Source organism: Antechinus flavipes, chromosome 1, assembly GCF_016432865.1.
Source record: "Antechinus flavipes isolate AdamAnt ecotype Samford, QLD, Australia chromosome 1, AdamAnt_v2, whole genome shotgun sequence".
In the NCBI taxonomy this organism is placed as follows: domain Eukaryota; kingdom Metazoa; phylum Chordata; class Mammalia; order Dasyuromorphia; family Dasyuridae; genus Antechinus; species Antechinus flavipes.
The window spans coordinates 685,676,442-685,689,905 of NC_067398.1; the positions used below are offsets into that span (position 1 = coordinate 685,676,442).

Sequence of the window (13,464 nt, forward strand, 5' to 3'; positions counted from 1 at the left end):
CACATTTGAACACTACCATTTTTAATCCATTTGATATCCCATATGAGAAAAACATAATTGAGATGCCCAAATATGTGAGTGTATATATATATATATATATATATATATATGTAATAAAACAAACATTTAATACATATATACATGTCTTTAATACACAAATAATATATATGTAATATGTGTTTTTATACATGTATACTATATATGTATAACACACACTGTTAAGCTAAACTTTTTTGGTTTTGGTTTGAGTTTTGGTTAACAAAATTCACAACTCCACAAAATATGGGTAGTAACTAATTGGCTTTAGGACAATAACATATACAATAGATACACACAAACTGCTAAGACTGACTTTTTCCATCTCACCCACACTAGAAACTTGGAGTGGGATGGGACTCATGTGTATCCATTACTAATTGACACAGGAATTTTGACCTGCCCCATTTTTTATCTAAATTATTTCACCCCTTCTAAAGCAACCTGCTGTACCCTCCTCTTCAGACCACTTGTTCACTGTTCTCATACAAACTGAGTGTAACTCAGAACACCTCTGCTCAATCGATCTTAGAGACTCAGTTTCTCAATGAGAGGGAATACAGTCGTGTACGACTACATCTGTACATTTCTACAGAGAAGTCTAGTGAATTATTTCAAAAGGATTATGGCAGCAGAATTCTAAAAATCTGTCAGAAAAGAGAAACTTCCAAATTTATAGAAAATCCCACAGCCATAGCTTTTACCAAAGAGACATCAGCAACTTTTAACCTCATATGCCTTCCTCAACTCTAACGAAAATTATGAGATTGATCTATAATGCATCCATGTAGAGTACATTGAAGAATAGTACAAGGAGGAAGGTTTCCATAGGCACTTTTCTATAGCACATTATCTCTTTACAGACACATTACTGATAGCCAAAAAACAGAAAATCCTATTGTTTATATATTGATTTTTTTTAAAAAGCACCTGATTTAGTAGAGGGGGAAAAAAGATGTTCACAACAGTGTTGTGCTCAGAGAAGATGTTACTTAATCATTCAACAAAATCAAGTCATACTGACAAACTTAAAAAATCTTTTTATTATAGATATTAAGGCAAGATCCTGAGTTGAGGAGGAAACATTTGCTATAAGTGTTGTCACAGATGAACTACATAAACAAAGATTTTACTAAATAGAATCTGTAAAATTCTACAGATTCTCCTGGGCTGCCCATGAACTAGAGTAGATGAATGCATGGATTGATGGACAGAGAAATGTTATTGTGTGTGTGTGTGTATGCATACACACATTTTATATAATCTCTGTCTCTCTAATTATTTATTTTTTAAGACTGTTTCCCTATCTTGTTCAGGCAGAAAGTGCAATGATTAATCATGACTCAATTCTGTTTCTTATTGGCACAGAAGCTTTGATCTGCTTTGTCTCTCCTCTTTAGATAAGCTGGCAATCCCTCACTGCAAGCAGCTCATCATAATACTGTGAGATTTGGTGATCAACCAGCTTGCCTCACTGAAGCCCCAAACTCCCAAGCTCTAGAGATCCACCAGCTCCAGCCTTTCTGAAAGCAGGGATTATAATAGAAGATATCATCACAATTGATAGAAACAGTGTTTCTAAGAGTACTGCAAACAGTGTACACTCCTTGGTGAATTCGACAATCAAAACAAAAAGATACATATGATCCCCAAAATGTATGCAGCTTAATTCTGAGCCCCAATAGAGTTGTTTTGGCCAAATGTTACAGATGAATTATTGAGGGAAATCCAGTGTTTTTAATGATTCTTAGCTGCTCACTCTACAGTTATGTCTTGTACCAAATGTTCTTTAAACTTCCTCCTCCCTTCTCCTGTTTCTCAATCTGAGGAAATATTGCTCATCATTTTCCACTATTCTTTTCTACAAGCTTTTATAGGGAAGTGTATCTTCTAAGCAGCTCTTGCTTTTCATGGTCCTATCTCCTGCCCTGGCAAGAAAATCAGACATTTATTCATTCTGGAGTTTTTAGGTAGGTTTGGCCTACTTAGAGAAATTGATTTCCATGGGTTATACTTTTGAATAAAGTTGTTATAATTAGTAAATGGATTCTTTCCTCCACCCATTTCCTTTTTTTTGTTCCCTGTTTAATCTGTACACCCTATATTTATCATTTTTATCTTTCTACTTTTACATCATGTTTGGTCTTTGTTCAGACAAGTTAGTGCACTAATTACACAGACAGTTGATTTAGGAATGAATGCCATAATAGTAATAAATCATTTCCTTACTAAGGATAGTAGCCCATCTCTGAATGCTGCTGCTATGAAAATTGATGAATTTGCTTCAGTTCTGGAGGTAGGCTGCCACTGCTAAAGGGTCCACACTAAGTATGACAACAATACCATGAGGTCCTGAAGGCAGAGGATTACAAGATTGACCAAGTAAGGCTGTGTGAGTCAGCTCAGGTGGCAAAATGGAGCTGGTTAAAGTTTCCATGCCAAGCAGTACTGAGACTCAGCCCCATGAATGATCACTAAATTTCCAGCCTGAACAATATAGGAAATCTCAACTTCAAAAAAGCAAACAAACAAAACCCTCAAGGCATTTCCTATCTGTTAGCATATAACACATTTCATATTGTGGATGTGGTGCTATTTGGCACTTGCCATTTTTCAGTCCAATTGATCCTAAAGTAATCTCTTGACTTAAACTAGTCATGTAAAGCTCTTGCAAGGAAATTAGAAAAGAACTTGAAGTTTTAAATCCATAAAAGACATTTAAAGTGTATATGCTTCAACTGCTTTCTAAAAGTTCAGTTTTATTTCCCTACTATCATCCTAGAGTTGTATGATTGAGCACTGAAGAATTGACATTTTTGAATTGTGGCTCTGGAGGAGAATTTTGAGAGTCTTTTGGATTGCATGGAGATAAAATCAGACCACCCTTAAAGAAATTAATTCAGGTTATTCCCTGGAAAGTCAAATACTATAGCTGAAGCTTAAACACTTAATAATAAGTGTTTATAATAAGATAAGACTCAATGGAAAAGGCCCTGAAGTTAGGAATGAATCAAGGCAAAAGGAAAAGGAGAGTTGGCAGAGAATTAGATGGTTAGATAGTGTCATGGAATCATAACATGAACTTGAACAGACTTTAAGAGAAAATGGTAGAAGGGCCTAACATGACATGGTCCATTGGGTCATCAATAATCAGACAGCATTGAACAATAAATCCTGGGTTACTAGCAAGGAATCTTTAAAATAGTCAGAAATAATAAAATTGAAAAGACTGAAAGAAACAATAAATTCTAAAGCTAAACCAATATGAAAAACTATCAACTGGCCCAGATTATGCTCCCATCCATTATGTTCTTTAAAAATGACTAAGTAAGAAAAGGATATAACACCTAAAAATTTCTTTAAAAGCAATATAAATTGGATCTTAGGTTTGAAAGTATAGTACTGGTCAGTCAGTTGGTCAACTAGCATTTATTAAGGGCCTACTATAACAATACCATGCACTGTGCTAAGTAGTAGGGGAAAAAAAACTTAAGTTTCACATATCCCAACTATAGAAATCAACTAAGTATGAATTTTACAAATTTATTGAACTCTTAAGTGGCAGAAGCAATATTCAAATAAAAATCTGTTGTAAAACTTATTCCTTCTATTTTGCTAGATCTCTAACTTTTGCTACTTCATTTTTTAAAACTGAACTTACCATTCTGGTCTGGTAACCTCCACATCAATGACTGTCCCAGCCTTTGGATTTATGAGGTTTCCATTATTCTCTGCAAAAAATCTGGTATTCACTCGTTTCTTCACCACAATGATTACAAGTCTTTGGGTTAAAAGACAAGAGATGGTACATTTCATTTACATTCCTTGAAGTTGTATCTTCAAAGCTTCTATAATTTCAAGGAAGCTGAGGCATTTGGGAAGTTTCATATGCCTCATTCAAAAGAAAAAAAGATTTCACTTCTTACTCTCACCCTCCAATGATAGGGAATACTTTGCCTTAGGGAAAATTTGGATTCAAAGGGATCAAATTGAAGACAGACTAGGGGAAGGGTTACTACAAAATCACTCCCTAAAAGCAAGCAAACCATGTTGGGGCTTTAGGAGAATGAAAACTCAACAGGATCAGTAGGATTCAGTAATTAAAAGTACTAATATAATCCTTAGCTATATTAAGGAATATTACTCTAGCCAAGGGAGGTCATGGTCTTACTGTTTTCTATCCAAGTTTGGCCTCTGAAATACTAATTTTAAGTCTGAGTGCCATATTTTAGACAATACATTAGAAAACCAAAAGATAATTAAAAAGAGGTCAACCAGTGTGTGAAGTAAATCACCCATTCTGGAGAGCAATTTGGAACTATGGTCAAAGGGCTATCAAACAGCATGCCTTTTAAGCCAGCAATATCTCTGCTGAGTCTATATTCCAAGAAAATCAAATGAGAGAAAAGGACCCACATGTGCAAAAATAATGGTAGCAATTCTTTTTGTGATGACAAAGAACTGGAAAATGAATAGGTGCCCATCAGTTGGGGAATGGCTGAATAAGTTATGGTAACGAAAGTTATATAATATTATTGTTTTATAAAAATGATGAACAAGTTAATTTTAGAAAGGTCTGGAAAGATTTCTATGAACTGATATTGAGTGAAACAAGCAGAACTAGGAATACACTACACACAGTAACAGCAACTATGAAAGACTTAGTTCTTCTTCTCAGGGGTTCAGTGATCCAAGGCAATCTCAATAAACTTTGAATAGAAAATGCGGGGGAAAAAATTAACTAGGATAGGAAGGGGCCTGGGCACTAGGGCATATAAGAATTGTTTGAAAGAACTAAGGTTATTTAGATCACAGAAAAGACAACTAAGTTATCATAGTCTTTTTTTCTTCCCTTTTAAGTAAATGAAAGACAGTACTGCAGAAGAAGGATTAGGTTGGTTCTCCATGGCCTCAAAAAATGATGGTTAGTAGCTGCAAAGAAATAGATTTGTAATTTGCTTCATTGTAGTGGTAAAGGAGGAAATAATAGAGGAAGAGATCAATTAAAAAACCCAATACTTGCTATCTAGACATTTTTTAAAACATTAAGAAATAAAATTTGTCAGAAATTTGCAATCAGGTAATAAGCATTTAATTAATGTTTTATGTTTGCCAAGTACTGTGGGCTGAAGATAGGGAAAAAAAGAAAGCAAAAAAGATTCAATGAGCTTATATTCCAATGAAAGAAGACAATATTTATAAGGGGGTTGAAAGTGGGGAAGGAGAGTTGGTAATATAGATAGATAGATAGAGATAGAGATAGATACATATATATAGATATATGAACATATATATGTATCTATCTCTATATAGATAGAGTTCATATCTATATATGAACATAGAGATATATGTTCATATATCTATATATATGTATCTATCTCTATCTATATCTATCTATATGTATATGTGTGTGTATATATATCACTGCACATTCTCATCCTCAGTAGACTATAAACAACTTGAGAGCAGGGACTGTTTCTTTTCCTCTTTTTTTAGGGGAAGGGGGATTTCTAGAGTCTAGCATAGTAGATATTTAATGTTTATTGACTAATTTCTATGATATTATGAGGCAAAACCAAGTAACATTCATATAAGATTTAAAGATTACATTCTCAGAGTACTCAGGGTTCTGACAGGTCATTTAGTACAACTTCTTTCTGGAAAGAAGGCTGCTTTCTAGTATCTCTGACAGAGTAGGAGTGGTTATATTCAAGTGTTTCAAAGGCAGCTCTGTAGAGAAGGGAATAGACTTGGTCTATTTGGCCCCAGAAGGCAGAACCAAGACTGAGGGATGGAAATTACGGAAAGGAATTTCAGTTCAAGGTCAGGAAAACATCTTTAAAAATTAGTGCTAACAAGAAATAATAATAGAAACTATAAAGAATGAAAAAATAGAAGAGAATGTGAAACATCTCATAAGAGAAACAACTGATCTGGAGCAGATCAAGAAGAGAAAAGATTAGAATAATCAGACTATCTGAAAACTATGATAAAAAAAAGAATCTTGATATAGTAATACAAGAAATAATGAAAGAAAATTGTTCTGAAGTCACAATCAAGAGGGAAAGTAGGAAAAGAAAAAAAATCCACCAATCTATCTGAAAGAGATCCTACAATGGAAACCTACAGGAATATCATAGTCAAATTCCAAAAGCCTCAGGTCAAGGAGAAAACAATGAGGAAATAACAAGGAAAAAACAATTCAAATATGATGAGGCCACAGTTAGAATCATATAAGGCCTAGCAGCTGCTACATTAAAAGACAGCAAGTCTTGGAACAGATATATCTAAAAGCAGAAGAATTGGGGTTGCATATCATACCCAGCTAAGCTAAGCATTATCCTGAATGAAAAAGAAAATGGAGATTCAAGAAATTGTCTGAATTCACGTAAGATTATGTAAGGCAAAGCAAGGCCTGAAATTTGATGAATTTCAGGGTTTTGTTGCAAAAAGTACTGAACTTAACAAAATATCTGATATACAAGATACAAGAGAAATATAAAGCAAATATCAAAGACTAATTACTAGAGATTCAATAAGGAAAAAATTATTTTTATATGTGAAAGTGTAAATCATATGTAAGATTGTCAGTAGTAATTGGTAGTTGGAAAGAAAAATAGGGGTAAAGAGGAGTATGATGTGATTCTAAAGAGCAAAACCATGTAGGAAAAGGTAAAATGAGTACTTATTTTACACAAATGAGGTGAAAGAGGAAAAATTAACACAGAGGAATTAGAAGGAAGAAGAAGGTTGGTAGTTCTAGAACTTTATTCATCAGAAATGGGTTAAAGAGAGAACAATGCATGTATACCTGGAAGGATATAAAAGTCTTCTAAATTCAGAAAAAAATAAGAGGATAAGGGAATAAGGAGAGGGGAGAAGATAAAGGAAGAATTTATAAAAGGGAACCCTACTCATATCAGATCTAGATTAAGAAGAGAACATATATATTTAGAAGAAAATAAAATCTCCTAACTTTATAAAGAAATGAGTAGGTGAGGAAATTATGGGGCTGTATAGAAAGGTGGATACGTTAATGGGATAGAATAAAGTATGTAGATTAATGGGAAAGGAATAATATATATATATATATACACATTTCATATATATATATATATATATATAGTGTGTATATGTATATATACATATATATATACATACACACACACACATACATATACATGTATTAGAAGGCTATAAATTTTTTTAAATTCAGATAAAAACAAGAGGGCAAATGGAAAAGGGAGAGGGGGAGAGGTTAAGGAAGGGATTCTTGGAAGAGAGGTAAGTTAAATAATAGGAGGGCAATGTAGTGGGAAGAAGTAAAGAAGAGGAGTTAGGAAGGAAGGAAAAATAAGGGATAGATACAAACACTAAAAAAAAAAAAAGATCAGGAATAGAATTTATTATATAAAAAAGCAAGAGTACCAATCATGATGTCAAAGTTAAAATTAAAATAAATTTAATCAAAAGTGAAAAATAGGGAAATCATACTATATATGTCAGCCATATTAATCAATATTTAGACCGTTAAAATAACTATATAGCATAAGATTAGAACATTGCTATGGTATACAAAATGGTGAGTTTGTGAAGTTGGAAAATATGGAAAGACTTGGACTTATGAAAGAAGACGTTATCCACCTTCAGAGAAACAGAGGACAAATAAGCATAGCATATAGATCCATAAAAATATAGATATTTATGCAGATGTATGTGTAGGTATGTATATATGTATGTATATACATGTGTATATGTATGTATATATATATATGTATGTTTGTTTATGCTTAATTATAGCCTTCTTGAGTGGAGAAAGGGAAAAAAAAGAATAAAGTGAAAAGTACATAGCAGAGAATAAAAGAGAATACAAGGAAGCAAAGATGGACAGTTCTGAACCCAGTATACAGTATTTATTACATAGACTTTCTCAAAATGGAAATTTACTGTTTTATATTTCGAATCCTCTCCTCTGTTCTGCTATGCACATGACAATTTTTTTTGCGTGAGATCTTCAAGCAGTTTGGATGAGCACTTATTGGTGATATTTGTTGAAAGTTTTTGTGTACAGGTTGGCCTAGATGACTTCTCAGTCTCTGCTCATCCAGCCTCTGCTTGAAAACATTCACTGGAGAGGAACCCAGTGCCAAGGAAGCAACCCATTTTTTTTTCCTGGATAACTGCTGAAAAGTTTTTTGTATTTGTTTGCATTTACTTTAGAAGAAGATTAAATTTGCATTCAAACCTGCCACTTTCTGGTTTCATTCTCTAGGACCCAGCAAAAGAAAATCTTCAACTTAATTACTCTTCAAATACTCAAAGACAGTTAATCTGTCTTCCTTTAATTTTCTTTTTTTTTTAATTAATTTTTTTTTAGTATTCTCAGTCCTTTCAATTAATCTTTATAAGGCATGATTTCAAGTCTCTTTACTAAACTATTCCTCCTCCCAGGGAATATATTCTAATCTTGCCCATGTCCTAGAGTACCTAGAATATTTCAGAGTACACTGTACAATGAAATCCTCATTTTCCATCTTCTGGAATATGGCTGCCATTGTTCTGGGGAGGGATAGAGGAAGAGGAGGAGGGAGAGAGGGGGAGAGAATATATTGATTGAGTACATTTAAATATATATAGCTAACCTGCCTCTTACAAAGCCTGGTTTTTTGTTTTGTTTTGTTGCTTGTTTAAGCAAAAATGTATAGCCTACAGTCATAATCAGAATACAAGGCCCATCCTCCCAAAGTCATTCAGTGGCATACCTAGGAAGCTGTGTTGTTTATCTAAGAGCTAATTTTTTTCATTATCTATTCTTTATGTGTTTATGTATAAATAGGATTCCTTGACTTGTTTGAAGTAGGAAAATTTTGATTCTCCTTCCCCAGAAGCTATTTGATGGAATCACAGAAAGTAATGAGCAAGTAACACACATAGCAATGTGCTATTATGTTAAAAAAAAAAAAAAAAGTACTAAGTTGAGACTATGCCCAATTATCCACCTATTCATTGTGAAGACATACTGAAGGGCTACTATTAGTTGGCCAGACATTGACAATATCTCTGGTGACTTTTAAAAAGCCAAACTTGCCAGCCCTGATGTAAGGAACAGGGAGCAGACGTGTTGCCAGACTTCTATGCCTCTAATGGGAGAGAGGGTTCGGGGTTTCTTCTCTCTCCTTCCTCTCCTAGAATATCATTATGAAGCTCCTCTCTGTAGATTCAAGACAGAAGTAATCCTAGTCAAGAACTGGGTTATAGAGAACAGACCCAGGAAAGCCCAACATACTGCTCCAGAGGGAAAAGGGGAGGACCCCATTGGAAGAGATAGCAGCACAGGCCCAGAGAGCAAGGGGTATGAATTGTCTTGGTCACATGCACCTCCCCACTCACACCCCACTCCTCCCCCCATCACTAGTTTGGGCCCATGCTCCTATGTTGGGTATGTCTACTCTAAAAGGCTGTCTCAAATTAAAAGGGTTAGGAGACCTTTTGTCGCTACTTCTCTTAATTATGCCATTTGAGTGAAGGGTTTTGTTTCAAGCTCATCGTCTGGGGTGAATAATAAAGGTAAATCCATTGGTAAGAGTTCATGAGCTATGTTTTCAGAGTCTAGATCCACAGAATGCCTTTGAAAACTGATGGAGAAGCCCCACTCTCAACAATCCACTGGGCAAATGCAAATCACCTCTTTCTGTTGCTATACTTTTTCCTATATTGTGCTAATTTGTATAAAATGCATTCTATCATTCCTATATTTTAAACTGTTGTCCTGAAATTTAAATCCCATTATAGCACATTCTCCTTAACAAATTATTCTTTTTCAACAGACACTCTTTTCTCTTGAGAAGACCTTTCCCTCAATCAGCAATATAAATAACAAACTGCACAATAGGGAAAGCTTTCTATCTCTAAACACTGGAGCTCACTGGGCTATGAAAACTTCAATCTCTCCACATGAGAGAAAAACCAGCAGAAAATATCAGTCTTTTCGTGCTTAGCTTTTTGCTCTATGGCGTAAAAGGACAAAATGAAAAAGGGCAAGTCTTTCTGTCCCTTTATTGCCCCATAGCTTTGTGACATGCTGCCTTTCTTTCAGGTGCCTAGAGGCCAGTATCCTCAGTGCCAAGGATATCATAAGGCCTAAAGCACAGATCTCTTCTCTGTCCTTGATCTAATCCAGCTGTTTTTCTTATCTTTGTTTTTTTTTTCAGTGCCAGTTTTAACTCCTCCAGAAGCATAGAAGGGGCAGTAATGTTAAGAGTTCCAATACAATGGCTCTATGATCCTTGAGAGTGAAAAGAGGTTTTTATAAATATGATTTCAGGACTTTTTCATTTTACCTGTTGTACCTTTTCCAGTTTCATTCTTAAATATGCTTGAGATGATTTTGCTTAGATGGTCTCTTACAAAATTTTCTTTTCTGTGGCAATTCTAACTATTTATGTGTGGGAAAAATTAGATAAAGAATGACTATTGTCCATGCTAGGAAGTGTCAATAGACAACCAATCAAGTTTGTGCATCTATCCATCTATCCATCTATCTATGAGTGCAAGCACGCATGCACACACACACACACACACACACACACACATATCTGGGTCAGACACTGCAAATGGAACAATACAGGAAGAAAAAGTGCTGGACTATCTTTGGGCTTGGTTCTTTTCAGGACTTCAAGCTTCTTCATAAAACAAAAACTTAATTTACAGTGGCATTAACATTATAGCCTCGGAAGAATGAAGCAGCAATTCCCCCAAAAGGCAATGAAGAGGCATCTAGCAGATGATTGAATCATAATATATTATGAACAAAGAACAAAAGGGAAATGGTATAAAAGGTATTAGAGAAATACACATCTCAAAAAATTTTATAGACTGGAGCAGCTGGAGACTGCTGATGGGTAGTACACATACATGAATGTATCCATGCAATGTCAACAGGACACAAAAAAGGATCCCAGCACATGTGGTAGGATTTCCTAAGGAAGACATGGATGAGAATTGGAGGGGCAGGTATAATTGGATTTAGTCCTTAATATTGTAGGGAATAATCACATTGATGAGATTATTAATTCATTGTAATACTGGAGTATAATTTCCTTACCCCCATAAGCCCTACTGCCTATCCTAGACAAGATTCTTTTCCATGTAGTTCAGAAGTTTTTAATCATTTGGGGGTGTTAAAATTCCTTTGGGCAGTCTTATAAAGTCTGTGAATGTACAAGAACAATTTTAAATGCTTAAAACATACAGGATTATAAAGTCAATTGTGTCAAGATATAATCTTTTCCTTCCCCTTAAATCTATGGCTGTTGGAGGTGGGGAGAAGAGGGGGTTCCTGTGAAACACAAATTAAGAACCTTTGATACAGATTGCTTTTAAAGATTAGAGCTAATAGTTTGTTCCAATAATCACTTTATAATTCACTTGTGCTTACTTGTAAGAATAATTAGGAAGAGAATTTAGGCAATTCAATATCTGAGGTACTTCATAATTCACCATAGTTTCAAGTTGACCATCTCCTATGCCATCCCGATACACGAAAATAAATTTAGGTAATGTGGATTGTTTATTATTCTCCTTCCAGGCTTCCAATGCCGCTAAAAAGATATCAAGAAAAAAATGTAGTTCCAATTGTAAGGCAATATTTCTCAAGGTTGTTGCTTGTAACATTGTTCAATTTAAGCTAACCTTTAAGTTGAGATATCATTAATTAGATAATGAGAAACTTACTTTCTAAAAAACCACTGAGACCATCTAGAAGTTCCTGCCCTGCTTTATGAAGGACACAGTGAGAATACCACCTGTTAAGAGGGAAAGTCAAATTCACATGAACCTGATTTTTCTGCAATATAAGATAATTATGAAATAATAAATAATATAATGGAACAACATTATATAAAATTCTAGGTTATACTATAACAAGGATTATTTATGTAGGGCTTTAAGGTAGCTTAGAATGACTGTTTCTAGAAGACAGGATTGTTTTTGAGGTGTGTTTCATCAGGAAGTTTAATGAAGATTGGATTTTAGGCTGTAAAACGCGTCTCTGTGTCCCAATATCTATATAGTTTCCCTACAGGCAGCTGGGTGGGACAGTGGATACAGTATGGGGATTAGAGTCAGGAAGACTGAGGTCAGTCCCTTAATTCTGCTTACCTCAATTCACTCATCAATAAAATGACCTGAAGAAGGAAACAGCAAAACACCTCAGTATCTTTACCAAGAAAACCCTAAAAAGGGATTTTGGAGAGTTATATGTAAAGTATATGTATACTATTTGCACACAATATAGTTGTTGTCTCCACCAGTTCATAGGAACTGTTTGTGTCTGACCTGTGGCAGAGCATTCAGAGTTCTATTGGTCTGATCAGCCCAGGACACACTGTAATTCCATTCTAACAGTGATGTCATTTTGGGCTTCTTGGAGAAGGAAGGACAATCAGCACCAAAGAGGTGGATGCTATTAGTACTCCCACTTTACAGATGAGGAAACTGAGCATCTGACAGAGGATAAGGAACCTGCCCAAGATCCCAATAAGATTCACACCCAGCTCTGCCAGTGCAGGTATAGGATTCTAGGCACAGCCTCACCCAGCTGCCTTCTCACAAGCAGTTCATCCCTCCACGTGAGGCTCTCTTTATATCCAAGAGTCTGACTTCCTGCTTGCACACATCACAATATTCCTTAGCAGAGGCTCCCTGCAAATCAGGGCCTCCCCTCCCAAATCGGCTGTGGAACCAAGGCCTTTACAAGCCAGGAGGACTGGTCAGAACATCAGCATCAGAACACTGACCGATCGCCAGTATCTGATCACTGGCCCGAAGGGCTGGTCAGAACACAGCCTGTACCGGTTCATCATTCTTATGAGGAGGCATCCAAGGAGCATTTGAGAGACCCTTTTTAGATGGATGTTCAAGTTAACAAGAAAAAAGCCATTGGAGAAAGCTCCAACTTCTCTGGAATGAAGTCTACAACTACCATCCTAGGTCATATGTTTACATTCATTATTACTGCTTTCTGAGAAAAAATTAAGCCCACCAGCATCCATATTTCTCCCTTTCAATCATATAGTAACCATCTGTTAAGTAGTAGTGGATGCTGCAGAGCAGTCTGCCCCACCTGAAGTAAGGAAGTCCCAAGTTCAAATCCCACCTCAGATAATGACTGGCTGTATAACTTGGTCATGTCACTGAACCTCTGTCTGCCTCAGTTTCCTCAATCATAAACTGGGATTAACAACAGCACCAACCTCTCAGGATTATTTTGAGGATCAAATGGGATAATATTTATAAGTGCTGAACACAACGCCCAGGATACAGTAGCTACTATCTACATGCTACTTTTTGTGAGGATAGTGTTGCTACTGCCATGCACTGTATTTGCCTCTGGAGATACAAAGACAAAAAGAAACTAGTCCCTTCCCT

General features: G+C 35.5%; 1 protein-coding gene across 1 annotated transcript in view; it reads right to left on the reverse strand.

Moving 5' to 3' along the window:
- LOC127548452 (piwi-like protein 1) overlaps nt 1-13,464 on the reverse strand; it is a 62,848-nt gene that overhangs the window by 2,578 nt on the left and 46,806 nt on the right. Inside the window, exons 16-18 of the mRNA XM_051975875.1 lie at nt 11,770-11,840; nt 11,474-11,636; nt 3,698-3,817 (exon numbers count right to left, since the gene is read on the reverse strand). Coding sequence (XP_051831835.1) covers nt 3,698-3,817; nt 11,474-11,636; nt 11,770-11,840 — 354 coding nt within the window. The remainder of the gene's footprint in view (nt 1-3,697; nt 3,818-11,473; nt 11,637-11,769; nt 11,841-13,464) is intronic.